The sequence below is a fragment of the Eulemur rufifrons genome, chromosome 15 (assembly GCF_041146395.1).
Source record: "Eulemur rufifrons isolate Redbay chromosome 15, OSU_ERuf_1, whole genome shotgun sequence".
In the NCBI taxonomy this organism is placed as follows: Eukaryota; Metazoa; Chordata; class Mammalia; order Primates; family Lemuridae; genus Eulemur; species Eulemur rufifrons.
Genome location: NC_090997.1, coordinates 56995491 through 57011505, shown reverse-complemented (window position 1 = coordinate 57011505; position 16015 = coordinate 56995491). Strand labels below are relative to the sequence as shown.

General features: G+C 29.9%; 1 protein-coding gene across 5 annotated transcripts in view; it reads right to left on the bottom strand.

Moving 5' to 3' along the window:
• Positions 1–428: 428 nt before the first annotated feature.
• Positions 429–16015, bottom strand: part of GRIK2 (glutamate ionotropic receptor kainate type subunit 2) — a 611565-nt gene continuing 595978 nt past the window's right edge. For 2 of the 5 annotated variants that reach the window (XM_069487357.1, XM_069487354.1), the window contains 2 exons: positions 13285–13535; positions 3224–3343 (listed from right to left, as the gene is read on the bottom strand). In XM_069487357.1, the coding sequence (XP_069343458.1) occupies positions 3224–3343; positions 13285–13535 (371 nt within the window). Of the gene's footprint in view, positions 594–3223; positions 3344–4898; positions 4947–13284; positions 13536–16015 lie in introns of those variants that run through there. The other 3 variants (XM_069487355.1, XM_069487356.1, XM_069487353.1) reach the window with 2 other exon arrangements.

The window sequence follows — 16015 nt, the reverse complement described above, 5'->3', positions numbered from 1 at the left end:
TTCTTGTAACACTACAGTTTTTGCTGATTCCAAGTATTTTTATTCTTAATGACTTTTTTACTGGTTACCCTGTTGAGCATTGATATTCCATCTCCTGGCAACAGTTGGGCTTCAAAAGGAACCTGTAATTTCTCACTGGACTGCATTTGAAACCAGCCACAAAATGCGCATGTAACATTCTCTCAGAAGAAGGGAGGAACCCATGATAAACAGTGTAACCCCGTGTAATTCAGTTGATCCATGATGCTTGTAAATCAAGTCTGATCATTGAAACTGCTTAGATCACAAGAGTCTCTAGTTCATAGACACAGCGGCATGAGGTAACTCATTTTATTTTGCACAGGTTGCATATTTCCACAGGAAACATTCTCGCTAAATTGTTTGGAAAAAAGACGACAGTTTGTGCTTGGGTGTTTGGCCTCCCAGCTTTATGCCATGGTTTCTTTACCTGGCAACCTTCTGTCGTTAAATGTGTGCATGTTGATAACTTCTTCTGTTTTCACAATAACTGGGGCCTGTGGCTTATGTTTTAATCGACGCTGGCACTTCAGGGACATCCTCAGTTCCTCTACCATGGCACTACAGAAGGATCTCTGCAGAATAACATAGAAAAATTGAATATTACCAAACAGATCAACTGCAACTGTCCAGAATCAATATTAAAATCACGCTCAACAGACTTGTCAAAATAGCATCCTTGAAGGTTTAAAAAATTTCATTATAAAGATTATAACACATTGCTAAAATTTTAATACACAGCACATGATAATTAAAATATTTTGTCAAAGTGGGCTAGTTAAAAGAAAATCTTCACTTGATACTGAAATGAACTGCCAACTAGTAATGTATGTATTACATGTATATATTAAATAAGATTTTCTGATGACATTATGTAAAATTGATTAGAATGGGATAGAAACCTACTTTAACATGGAAATATAAACATATATACGTCTATACCAGAAATCCATTCTTGAAATTTAAAAAAAGAACAAATGTACTACTTTCCAGATCACAACATGACATATACAAACTTTCTTTAAACATTGATTCTTCATTGTGCATCTCAAAACAAAAGTAGCACTCAAACAGCAAGACATAAAAATATGGAAGACAATTTCTGCTATTTCATTATATCATTTTTGTGATTATGCCTATAAAACATTGACGGTGATTAGAAACAAATATGACTTAATCATGAAATGACAAATTATAGCATGTTAAACATCTGTGAACAAATATTAACTTTTTTGACATTAGCTTGATAACTGATAGCTGATAAGTAATTTATTCGATGAGGAAAAAAAATGACCATATGAATATTTTTTCTTAATTCCTATGTTATTGGAAATAGATTTGCAAGAAATTTTGTATATCACAGGCTCATTATCACAGCTTCTCAAAATTCATATTACAGAATAAAATTTTCTTAGGCTCTCTCCCAGCCCAATTGAGATACATGTGTGTTAGTTCCATAAAAATCAGATTCATGAACCAACTGCATATTGTAGTTGAAACTCAGAGGACTGATACGTAGGCTCTTTCTACACAAGAAGCAAAACTATGGACAAAAAATGTGGACAAGTATAAAAAATTTACACAATTCTGTACAGTGATATGAAAACATAATGAAATAAACCTAATAATATATGCATGTGAAGAAGACTTATTTGTGTTTTAGTTGCTTTATTGATTATCAACTTAGGCTAATTGCAAGAGAATACAGGATAAAATAATACCACATAAGTGTCTTACTTTTTGTGGATACTTATTTACAGTTGGATAGGAGGAAAATGTTCAAGATCTATTCTATAGCATAGTGACTATAGTTAATGATGATACATTGTATTCTTAATAATTACTGAGAGTGAATATTAATATTCACTAAAAAAAAGATAACTATGTGAGATATAGCTTTTGTTAATTAGCTAGATTTAACCATTTCCATATGTATATATGCTTCAAAACATCATGTTCTTTATCAAAAATACATGTAATTTTATATGTCAATTTAAAAATAAATTTGAAAAAATATTTTGCATGGTAAATCTTTTGTGACACTAAAAATAATGTTTTGAATTAATGAGGCATCTATGTGTCAGAGAAACTGATTCAGAGACAGGGTAACTGACTCTCTGTAGCTCATACCTGTGACACAGCAGGATATCCTGATACCTAGTTTTGGGAATTTGACATGGTTCTACTGCATTCCTGTCCATCTGTAGCTCTATCCTCATTTCTCTTCGATGGGTTCCTTATAACCTTTCCGAGTGGTCTTCCTAACTCTAAGTCAACCCTATTCTCCCTGAATGCTCACAATTACCAGCATAATAGGATAATCTATTTTTAAGAACATCTATTATTAATAGCATTTTCTTTTCTAGGAAACAGGTCAAATACAAATCTCCTAGTTCCATAATGACTTATCTGAGTCAGGCCTCTCCCCTTCTCCCTACCTTCATCTTTCCCTCCACCCCGTCTCCCACTTTCTCTACACATTCATTATTAGTTGGACCACCATGACTTTTCTGCTTTGCCTCTCCTTGCTCTGGTACTCTGCTGAGTTCATTCATCCTTTGCATCAACCAACTTTATCCTTTATATCAGGACATGACAAATTTTAACTTAATTAGGTAGTCCTTTCCACTTGACCAGGCACATCATTTTCACTTGACTTTGTTTTATCCTCTCAGTATTTTGCACTCATTATCCTGTTTTTCTGTCTGGCCTCTAGTCTTCTAGGTATGAGTCTCACTGAATTGTGAAGAGCAGAGATCAGGTTCTCGTGGTAGGGCTTCTATATACGAGCTCTTTAAGCGTTGACTGGATTAACAGCAATAGCTACATATAACCCTAATATTTTAATTCTTACTTAACAATTTTTATACTTCAATTACTAAAAAAAGATTTTCAGATGTAAAAACTTAGCCATATGTATTGCTACAAGTTATCCAATTAAATCAGGCAAAACTTTAGCATTTGTTTAAAAACATTACATAAAAATATTAATTTATTAGCATTTGTAATGGATGATGATTAAATGCTGCTCATGAATTCCCCATTAACTACAGAGTCATTGCCATGCATTATTTATTCTGTGTTATATTATAGAGTTCTGAAATTCATGAATTATATTTCTATTAAAGGATTTATGTGGCACCTGATAGCCAACGTATGGACACAATGTTTCTTGTTGCTTAATACCTACTATTAGATGTACTTATTAAGAACATGATGATAATGATGATGAAGATGATGATGATGACAACACTGTAGAAATGGAAAAATTTGACTCCAAAATAGGGAGGAATACATAGTCTTGAGGTAACTTAGTCTTGGCTCTCTGTTGAAACATTTAACAGAAGAATCGATTAGATAATATAACAAGGTCAAAACTTGATCCTGTTGACACTTAAAAATGTTATAGGATGAGAAAAACATTAAAATGTTTTAAATAAGACTACTTTAAAATCCATAAATATCCCAAATGTTAAATAATTTATAACACTCTCTTATTGGCAATCTAAATTTTTAGGCAGTTTGATTATATTAGTTTCAAAACAGATAGAAGATAATTATTGATTAATATTCTGTCTATACTAAGAGAGTAGTCTAAGCAACTGATTTCCTTAGTATAAAAATCATACAAATATACATACACAGTCAACTATGAATGACTCAATTTTATTTCTTGTAAGTTAAGGGGCAAACTCTGTATTTAGTACCCTATACTTACTTCAGACTATAAATAAGGACATATAAAATAATTATTAAGTAATTTTATATAATATTAAATAAATATTGCTGAGTAAAATAAAATGTAGTTTAAAGAAACTCTCCAAAGGCCAGAAGTGTCCGAAATTAATTATATTCACAAATTTAGAAACTATCTCAAAATTGTTAACATGTAACCCACCACTGCCATTCTAAGTTTTATGTCATTTTACAAAGCCATTAGAAAGTAACAAATTTTAGTTAAGTAACCTTTCATAAATCAATCAATGGTCTTGATTACATAATGACAAAATGCCCTTTTTAGTAATTTTTTCCCTGAATAGACTAAATTTTGCCAGCTCCTTTTTGATCTATCAAAGCAAGTTTACCTGAAAAATAGTTTTATTTTAAGTTACTAATAAAGTTGCTATGAGACAATAGGGTCTCTTCTCACTGATAAACTAATTCTAACCTAACTCATTATAAAACTTTGACAACCTTTAGATTTGAGCAAGATTTTAGAATTAACATGACAAATTAAAGGAATTTAATGATATCATAAATTACTTTTGCTTATGGTACTAGGACAAACAAATATTCTTTTCTTGTTACAGCTTTAGAAGGAAAATTCCACATCTTGCTCTATGCACGTATCTAAAGTTGAAACTGTACAGTTTTGTGATATGCAGTCATTTCCCTGGGCTGTGTATTGTCAAAAAATTACTATGTCTGACTTTTAAGTAAAGTTCTTACTTGTTATCTTGTGATAGAGAAAATTGTGTTTTATACTTCACATAATGTTTGAAATTTATTTAAAGTCTTTTATTGGACTATGAAATAAATCTTCTAGAAACTCAAGTGCACTTAACAGGCAATTCCCAAGTTATTATAAAAAGGAAGAAGAAAAATAAAAGAAAGAAGTTAAGAGAGAAAAGGAGGAAAGAAGAGAGGGAGGGCCAGAGGAAGGAAGAAAAAAAAGGACAACTATCTTGCTTTTGAAATCACTTTTCCTCAGTAGTGGAAACCCATGCAGTGTGTCATTAAGTAAAGTAAGTTTCTTGGAGTGATAACAACAATAAAAATGTTTCTCCACATTAATATAACAGACTACAAAAAGAAAAAAAGAAAGTCACAAGGATACTAACCATTATTAAAAACCTCTTTTAGTAAGTTTCAAAAGTTTACTAAACAGTGTCTGGATGGTATGGTGGCACTAACCAAATAGAAGATTCCTGAAAATGAAAATTTAAATCTTTGAGCTGTTAGCATGTATAATTACATTTAAATTTGTAAATTCTTTATAAAATTCATTATATTTAATGAGGCAACCTGTATTTACACATCTCTAATTCTTTAAACAACAAAGGTCTGGAAATCCTAAATATATGAACTTGGTCATATTTACTTTGATTTTTTTTGTTTTTGTTAAAGCTCTGTTTTGTATTTTGAGTATAATAAGAAAACACATAAATAGTCCACAGATAAATGTTGTTAAGGATATCGTTATGTTGCAGCATAATTTATTCTTAATAGCTTAACTTTCTAATTTAAAGATACATTTATAGAATAACATAATGTTACAGCATTTGGAGAAGCATAGATTTTTTTTAATATTAGAAAGTTGTAACCATGCTCCACATTGAACACTGACATATTTTAACTTCATTTTTAAGTTAAAAACCATTATATTTAGCAATGTCTTTTTAAAAAAAAAACAGTAACTGAAAACAAGTAACCAGTTTGATTTTTTTTAAACTTTGAAGCTCATCATTCTCCTGTTGAGTATATGGATTCATTTGTCACCTGAGCACAGAATAATTATAAAATGTTATATGTTACTTTCAAGTCTGCATTTTGTACTTATTTTGACAAAGGAAACTCTATTTTATGTATCTTGCTGTTTTATTCTTTGATAGTATAAATTTAACTAATGATATTCCAGTATGATTATTCAGAGTAATTTCCAATCATTTTTGCATATAATTCCTATTTAGAGCCCTACCAAAATATCTTGGAGCTGCTTCTATCAGATATTATACCACATTGTTCCGATATATCAACCAAGCTGATTTTGTGTTTGTCATTTAAGTTATTTGTTAGCTAATTATGGATATGTAATCCATTCTTAGACACTTTCTAATTAGTTTCTGACTCCAGTAGACCATTTGCCCAAGAATTGTGCATTATATGTAGTGGAGACAAATCAAAACAGTCACTGTGATCAACTACAGAAAATTATCCTACAGTAGATAATAAGTAAACTAAATGATAAATAAAATGGATTAAATATGTATGAAATGTGACACATTTTACTTAATATTATATTACATAAAAAAGTAAATATTTAATGTGATACATTACATTTTTCCTTTTGATATATATTATTTTTAATTGGCAGCCTTCTAAAGATATCAAACGGCTAATGTTATGCATCAGAAGTAGGAATTGACCTAAGGCTAAATGAATGTAACAGTGAAGCAATGAGAGATGAAAAATGACTGGTTAAATCACTCATGTTAAAAAATATATTGCAACTTTGATCTTGATATTTGGTTTTAGAACAGCTATCTTTTTGAAAAAGTTATATTATTTACATAAGCTATGCAGCAGTTAGAAGACTCTATGTGTAGGCTTGTTAGTGATCCTCTTGATTAATCACTGTAATTTTACAGCTAGAAAAACTAAAACCTAAAAAGTCAAGTTGTATATCTACAGTAATGAGAATAAGTAGTATCAAAGCTGAGACAGGAACCCTATTTTCTTGACTTTCATTCTATGAATGCTTTATCATATTAACCTGCCTCATTAATAATGATTTCATTCACAGCTGAACATTTTACCTGGACTCTATTTTTACTAAATGCTAATTTCTTGAATTCTAAATTATAAAGCACACAGAAAAAAATGAGGGGGAAAAAGAAATACAAATCTCTTTCAGTGAATTAAATGACAAAAGGTGTTATAGCCATGTATTAGCCTGGATTATTTTACAATGACAAATATAACCAAAGATTAAAATATTCTCAGAAAGGTTTACTGTTACAGAAATAGTTACCCAACATCTTCATATTGTGTTTTGCAAATACGATGAGACAGAGAAAAATGGAGCATCATTATACATTTTTACACTTCTTCTATTTAAGCTGGAAAAATCAATAAATAAGGTCTGATAAACCTCAACACCACTTTAGTCAATACCACTGTCAAATGCATTTTAAGAAAAAGTAATATTAATCATCACATTTTTGCTGATAGTCATAATGATGCGATTTTTTTTAAAGTATAAAATCCAAATAACTAATGCTTAATTCCAGGAAAGCTCTCTTTTCCTAAGCTCCAGAAGTTGAAATGTATCAGCTTTATTAACATATACTAATGATATCATAAAAACAGCTGCTTACCCTATGCCAGTTTTGTGCAAGAAACCCAACTATATGTATTAACTATCTTAATTCTTAAAGCACTTTCCTTATCTATTGATAACCTTATGTTTTTATTTGTTTACTCATTTTTCATTTATTTATTTTAAAATAAGTATAGAAAAGCTAAGTAATTTTATCTAAGGCTAAACAAAGTAGAGTTATGCTTGCAAGTCTTCTTAATTCCAAAATTCACTATCTAGGAAAGTGAAATAATTAGATTGCTTATGATCAAATCACACAATCTGTTTATCTAAGTCAAACTCCTAATCCACATATTTTTCTTAGTGTAACTTCAAGAAGAAAGAAAAATAGTTAAATATTCTACTCCCATTTTGTACAACATGGGATAAGTTTAAAGTGTTATGCTAGGCATCTTTGACCCTGAGAAACTTGACTCTTAATACCCTTATCGCCATCTGCATGATATGAATAATATTAATAGTATTTGCAAGGCTTTCAGGGTAGTTTTGTATTCAGATGAGATATTACACTTTAAAAACTCTTAAGCTATTTATAAAAATATGATACTAAAATATTGTCTGTCAAACTACAATCTTAATTTCAAAACTCCATTCATGGGGATAAAAAGAACATGGGTTATCATAGATGAATTACTTGAAAATCCTTTAGCTGATTTAGAAGTAGATTAGTGAGTAAAATGAAGCTTGGCACCTCATTTCCAAGTACAATATTTTATATTTACACATAAAGACTTTTAAAAAGCCATCCAGTTAGTCCTTATATAGATCATTAATGGAAATTGAGAGACACTCTGCTCTCAGAAAAAGGCAGTGATTTAAGAACAATACAAATGGACTGTTTGTCCAAAGTTTATTTGTAAATTTTAACTTCTCAAGCACATGATTTACAGCTGTATTTTTAAAACTGAAAATTTACTTAGAACGTTTAACTTCTGAAAAGTTAAATTGAGTTAAAATTCCTTACATCAATTGTAATTAGTGAAAGTATACAAATTTTGTGATGTGTAAATAGGCATTAATGAGCAAACCATAAATATTGAAATCCAATCTTTAGTGAGAATTTATAATACTGCTTGCATTCATTTACCTTATTCAAAAAGTGGATTCTTTTAAAAAAGCATTGCTCCTGTTAGAACTAATTCAACATTTTGAAAGCAATTTGTGTATAGGGATCTGTGAACACCTGTTTTCATTCTTCTGTTTCCATGACATACTGATTCAGCCAGCTTTGAAAAGTATTTTCCTTATAAATAATCTTTATCTAGCATCCCTGGTCTTGCAGGTTTAAACTAAACTGCTCTAATTTACTTCTCGTTCACCAATGTTTCATTTATTTGTGCTTCTAATACTCTGATTTATAACCATTTTCTAAATTTGTTATTGAACTATTATATACACTGAAGAACATTCTAGGTGCCTGCGAAAAGATTTTTTTGAACTATCAATGACTGAAAAAAATACCATTATTTAGAGATTATATTGGATAAGATTTACCAGAGTTCTATAATAGAAAAAAACTACATTGACTAAATTATGTCCTGCACAACAATAATATAACACATTTCCTGAAACATACTTGAACCATTTTAGAATGAAGATAGAACAGAAATACATGTTCAAGATGGGACACTTATCTCACAAACTCAGTATCCTAGCAATAATTTATATTTTTTAATTTCTGAGACATATTTACTATAGTTTACACTGAGTAACAAAAAAAGGAATATGTTTGGTTTTATCTTAAGGTTTTTTTTCAAGTCATGAAACTCAATAATTTATGTTCAAGCCATTCAATAAAAACAATTTTTACAGGCAAATCCATCTTAAATTACATGGGAAAGAAAATATTTCAATATACAAGTCAGACAAAAAAAAATCAAACTATATAAGTTGTGTTGTTATTCTTGCTGAAAATCAAAAGAAGGCACAATTATGTATATCTTTTAAAAGAGAACATATTCAAATATTTTTAAAATGAGTAATTTTAAACACAAATTAATAAAACATAATTATGTAATAAAACAGTTTTATAAAAATTAAAGTTTTTGTAATGACTTATAATTCATGCTTACAAAGCCAATATATTATCATTAAAATTACTAGAGAAAAAATTATTAATATTAAGCAATTTGTTTCAGCTATAAGTCTTAGAGAAAAAAATCTTTTAAACAAATACATACACTTAAAATGCAATGATGATTATTTCAAATATACAACAGTTTCTTAAATTGCTTACTCAGTGAACGTTAAGTAGCAATATAATTAAAATAAAAGAAAAGATAAGTCAAAAAGGAAATTAATTATAAAGTGCACATATAGATTAGTTATTTTCAGATATATTCAGACAAGAAAAACATTTTGAATTTTTATCACAAAAGTTTGATTGAATAAAAAATTATGTATCCTTGATGAATGAATATTTATATCACAAAACCATTTTTATAAAAATTATGATACACCATCTTGTGGTTATCTGAAAGGAATGCAATTTACATTTTTTAAATTTTTTAAGGTCCACATATTTCAGTTTTATTTTCTGTTTATTTTCCTCATTCAGGAATGATATATTCCTACACTATTCTTAATTATCAAATAACTTGGAAATATAAGAAAGGCTACAGTCCTCAAGAGCTATTTGTTTTCATTAATATTTTACAATATAAGTGCTATAAAAAGCATTTTATTTCTACCTTTAAATTATAACATTTATTAATACAATTTCATCATCATCATTCTTAGAGGTAAGACTTGATATGGAAAGATCTTAGTCATAAATTTATTCATAAAGTTCATAATTCAAATAAACTCTGTTTTTATTGTATCTGACAGACAATTTACATAAAGATAGAAGAGTTCTTTGTTCTTTTAAAAAATACTTGAATACTATGGACTAAAGGAAGAAGAATGAAAAGGGGTAGAGATAAGAAACAAGAGATAAAGCAAAATGGGTTGGAATTGTGACCGATGCATTCTTGCTTACCTTTAATGTGCAAAACACAATTCATTGCAGATTTAGTTCTCAATAAACATTTATTAAAATAAGGTAATTTCATAAGTGTTGACCTTAATTTTGAAATTTAAGAAATCTAGGTTATAGACACAGTATGATAAATGAAAGTAAACTGAATTTCTGTATGTACTCATGCATGTCTTATGATAAAATCTAGGAATATCTTATGTCTTATTTTAATAAACTAATTAAGGTGTTAAACAGCCATATAGACCAAACTAAGAAATCTTTTTCTCAAGAAAAATGAAAAAGAATTTAGTCCAAGAACTTAATTTATCACAGTAATAAAATGAGTCACTTTCAATAAATCCATAATTATTTACCATTTTAAATTATATAGACAAATATGTTTTTTTCTTTAGACTTTTAAAAATAGGTTACTAGAATCAACTTTATTATTAATTTAATTAATATATACATAAATATTATGCTACCAAGCACTGTTTGAGGCCCTGTATACAAACTATGAAGAATCTGATAGGGAGAAAGGCACAGAAACCAACAAATATGAATCACATAGTGCGCTAAGGGATAATAGAGATGTGCATAGGGGTTACAAAGTAAAGGTATCTAGGCTTAATGCTGGAAATGGTTTGAAATGAGCCAAATACCTTCTTGACTTTGTCAAACGTGGAGGAAAATTTTTAGATGATGATAGTACCTGAAATCAGCTAAGTAAAAAAGTGAGATACGTGGTCACATTTTTTTTCATTGTAATAGGAAATAACAACCTATGTTGACTTTGTAGAAATAAGCTATACCCTGTGTGCAAAGCCATTATGTCTATTGATTAGGGAAAGCTTTCTGGACAAGTTGATGCCTCATCTTAAATATCTAATCTAAAATACTGGTGAGAGTGTACAAGGTAGAAAAATGGACAAGGTTGGCTCCAGTCAAAAAGAAGAGTATGATCTTGGGAAATTGCAAGTTATTTAATGTGCCTATAGTAAAGGTACAAATTGGAGAGAAACAAAAACCACAGCAATGAACAGGTACAGGTCCTGAAGGGTCTCATGTTCTAGGCTATGGAATTTGGATTTCATTTTGGCCGCTATGTGGAAACAGTGTTTGAAAGCATAAGGAAGTGTGTGACTATGGTGCTCACGTAATACCAACTCAGTTGTTTCTAATTCTAGTGTAATGTTAATGCTTTTTCTGTTTCTGTTAAAAAAAGCTAAATTAATTTCATTTCCCTAACTTTCAGAAGGTCATATAGGTACATAGAATAGGTACAAAGATCTGGTTGATATTTAAAAAATTCAACTAAACTTGTTATTAATAATAACAATGAAGCAGGTTATGTTATAGAATTAAATTCTCACACTTTTTTTTCTAAACATAATGCTTGTAAAAAAAAAATTGGGATACAGACACAGCTAGGTAAATCAGATGAACAAGACACAGAGATAAGAACAGTAGAATACCACATATTGTCAAGAGATTAATTCATTTATTTTCATACTGAGCTATACCTTGGAGAAAATCATTACATATGGATGATTTCAGATTCCAAAAAGAAAACCCAAATTATTTCTATAATTTTTGGACTATGTTAAGCATTAACTAAATATCACATTTATTGACAAATTGTAATGAAAATAGTAACTGATACGTTCATATTTTCTTCTTTGGTTAGTCCTTTGGGTTTAATTTCAAAACTCATTTTGATGTCATAAAAAGAATTATAACATAGAAAGTGTACTTAGACATAATTATCAGTCATACAAATGCAACCAATATTTGAGTGAGGCAAGTCAGTAGAAAAGCCATCCTGAATGTTTGGAAAAGTAAATCATGTCTTTGAGTTTTTCAAAATTTTAAATTGGTTATTTTAGTCATGGACAGCATAGGGTTATCAAAATATTCATTTATAAAAACATTATTCTACTTGTTAAATGCTATAGTTAAGCAACACTGTAGAAATGCTGTACCCAAAATTCTGATTCTAGAAAGGATAAGGAATCATGACATAAATTGTTAATGACAAAGGAAGATTTTTATTTCAAAAATAGTTCTAAAGGTAAGCATCTCAAAGAGTATTAGCAAAGTTTGTTTACTTTGTATTCTTCTATGGTATTATTTTTAAAATGTCACTTTTCTGCTCTTTGTATTTACCAATAAAAATTCATAAATCTTTTAAATATTACAGATTATATAATATCACTCTGCCACAAAAGCTAAAGTTGTCTAAAAAATGATGAGTTTTATTAAAAACAAAAGAGCTGTTTACATAAAAAAGACTAAATAAAGCACGAGAGTACTTAAAAATGTTAGTTATTTCATGACCAGAGCTATAAATTTATATACAAAAGATATCATGTATCATCTGAAAGTGGGATTTTTCTCCACTCATCCTCATATTTATAAGAAATGAGGTAATTATTGCACTAGATATGTAGAATCTGAATGAGGCGACAAACTTTTCAAAGATAGAATACAAAAAACATTTATACAAATGACTAAATGCATTGAAATCCAAAGAAAAATTGTGATAGTCTCAATATTTTTGAGATTTATACATATTCTTATAAAGACTCTGGTACAAGAAAATAAAGAACTAATTAAAAATAATATTAAATGGTGTAAAAGAAACCATAATATTTTTACACATTCATTAATGTGTAAAATTAACTGCAATTTCTCCAATGCAAGCTGAGATTTTTTCAACTAGAAATTTGTTGGACTAAAGATATTCTAATAAAATTTTCCTTTACTTTCTAACTTGAAGCTGTTAATCAGTAGTATATCTTAAAACCCTCTTTTTTATTTGCAAGGAAGTAGTTTTTTCTTTCATATTACAGTTTCTAATTCTTGTTTCCGTCATTAACTATATCCCTCCATGAAACTAACTGGAAGGAACTTCAAACAATAAAAGTTTCTGTTTTCTCAGTGTGCAATAAGAGTAGCAATAGCCATTTGTCCTGGAAATGGCTACATTAGACACGTTACAATTAAATTAAAAGTCATAAAGGTGATCATGAGTCTTTTTGTGAAATGTAACATATTTCACAAAGTATAATTTTTTAATATAATAATAATATAAGACAATTAATACCACAGTTCCAAGCATTACCCTTGGTTGGAAAGATCAAAAATCTTTTAATTTGTGTCCTATTAGAACAAAAATGGTTTTAAATTGTAAAAAAGTGACATTTACCTTTTCCAATTGAGCGTTTTTTTTGGATTTGTATAAAAACTCTCCCACTGCCACAAAAACTGAGAGCACTAAGCCGGCTGCCAGAACAATGAAGATGCCACCGATATTCTGAACCCCTAGGGCACTGGCCTCTTTGCTCTCCTCCTCTGGGCAACCATTGCCCCTCCACCACTTCTCCTTCATCATATGCAGCTTGCCTTCCTCTTGCAGCTGAAGAATTGCTATGGTGATTTTGTCTCGATATGGAGAACCTAAGAAAGAAGAGGGTACGTTAACTATTGCACAGAACCCAGAATTTCATAATGAAAGGTTACCAAGATGAGAGGAGGGTAGAGGTTTTTCCAAAAGCTCCAAAGGATGCCAATATTCCTGTTCAGAGGAGAAAACCAACTGGAAAAAGACAAAGAATGGAAGTTTAACAAGATAAAGTGGATAGCCTTTCTATTAATAGATTTTAAAGGATTAAATGAATTTTGTTTTTAAGAAAGAAAAAGTCTTGTAAAATGCAGATTCAGCTCAGAGCTTTGAAAAATAAGTAAAACAATAAGCAGGAATCCATAAAAGGAAATGGATAGAGTGTAAGATATTTAGTTCATATCTAGGAATCATTCCATACTGAAACCAGAGTACTGTTAAAGCAGTAATCTCTATTTTTAGAAAAATTGTGAAAAAATGGTGTTTCCCAAGAGTAAATGTAGTAATTTAAGGCAATCATGATTAATAAGCTATATTTGATGGTACCTAATACTTTGCTGGTAATGGACAGTCACTCGTATTTGTTATTTGATGTGAGTAAAAATCACATGTTGTATAGACTTAGATAATTCAAAAATCATTATACCTATATTATTTATAAATTGAGGGCCCTATGGTCTGACAGTGTAAGTCTTTTTGGTTATTTATCATTTTGTGCTTTGGAGGGAAATGTTCTTGTCGGTGGTGGCAAGAATATAAATGAAATTTTGTATTTATGCTGATAGGGAAAGATACTCATGTGCATTGGATCTTACATGATAAGTAATATCTCTGCTAGCTCATTGCCCAGAAACATAGAAAAATATTGAAATGCATGCAACTTCCAAGATCTGTCTCGAAGGATTGGTCTTACTGCTTTCTACCACCTAGAAATAGCCTGCTTCTAAAGTCTAATGTTCTTCCTAAGACCTTACACCACGCATTCCATTTTGGTGCACAAATTCCCTCACACTATTTTCCTGCTTGCAGAAAAATACTAAACATTTCAGCTTTTATTCAATGTTGCTCATTATTTTGTTTTGATTTAAATAAATCTGTACTTATACACCTCTTTTAGCAAGTATAGGCAAGGTAGAGGTAGAAAAACAAGGAGAATCATAGGAAGTAAGTAGCCTGTTGAAAAGTTGGAGAAGTGAACATCTACCAAATCCAACTAGAGAGTGGTTTCTTTAACATAATCCTTTACCTTTTCAGAAGTTGTAGAAGTATATGGCTTCTATACATTTTCCACAGTTTTCCTAAAAAGGGGCATTATCTATTCCTATAATTAGAACTCAAATATTTTACATTCATTATGCAGTAATTCCTAAGCACACTACGGGAATTTCTACGTCTCAGTTTCTTCTTTGGGCTTTCTTTTAACTACTACTCTAATGCCCATGCTTGGTGTAAATTCTGCACCTGAGCCACTTCAGATCTCAATATAGTAACGCAGCCCAAACTAAATACTTTCTACCTTGATCACTCATTCACTGGACACTCAACATAAGTCACCTAATATTATCTGTCTAGATGTGATCTATTTTCCTAAATAGAGTACAGGCTCTTTCAAATAGAGGATATTTATCTATCTTACCTATCTGTCTGCTTATCCTTCTATCCGTCCACCCACCTATTCATCTATCTGAATTTTCAATCATTTTTCACATAATAGGCTCTCAACAAATGTTTGAATATTCTGAGGAACATAATATCTGATTGAAGGCATTTTTATCATAATGTAAGAGCAACATCCTGGTGCTTTGGATCTCTATGATATGTAATAAAACACCATAAACTAAGACCATCTTGTTTGGCTATTCAGTATTTATTAATTCACCACATCTAGCCTAGCACCACCTGCAAAATCACTTTTATTCTGAATAACAATTCTGATCAAACACATGTTTTCCACGCAAAATAAATATTTAATTGAGAGGGGAAAAACTACATTTTAAGCAGAATGGTAGTTTATCAAATATGTCTTTCAACTAGAAACATAGTATCTTATATAAATCTTGTGCTGATAGTCCTTATAAAAATGTCCACACCTGGCTAACATAAAAGTGTAGTTTCTTTTCTGGAAGTATAATTATAGGCAAGATTTTTGAAGGGTGGTCACCTAGAAAGTTTCTTTCAAATGTAGAAAATTCTTAATCCAATATTTTGTGCCAGTTCATTTCTCATTCTGAGCACTATTGAAACAATATTATTTTATTGCCAACTCACCATACTCAATGAACTGCATCGGGATGTTTATTCTGCTATCTTCAAACACAATATTCTGCATTACATTCTGAAGAACAAAACATGGCACAGACAACAGAAACCTACTTTTCCGAAAATTATGAACACCTCTTGATTTCTTGTTACATGAGCTTCCTCTTTCCAGCATAGATTGTGAATATAAAATTTTCCCACTGCTACTGAACCTCAGTACACTTGTTTTGTTGAACATAATAATGTACAATTTATATTTGGTTTGAATCAAACCTAC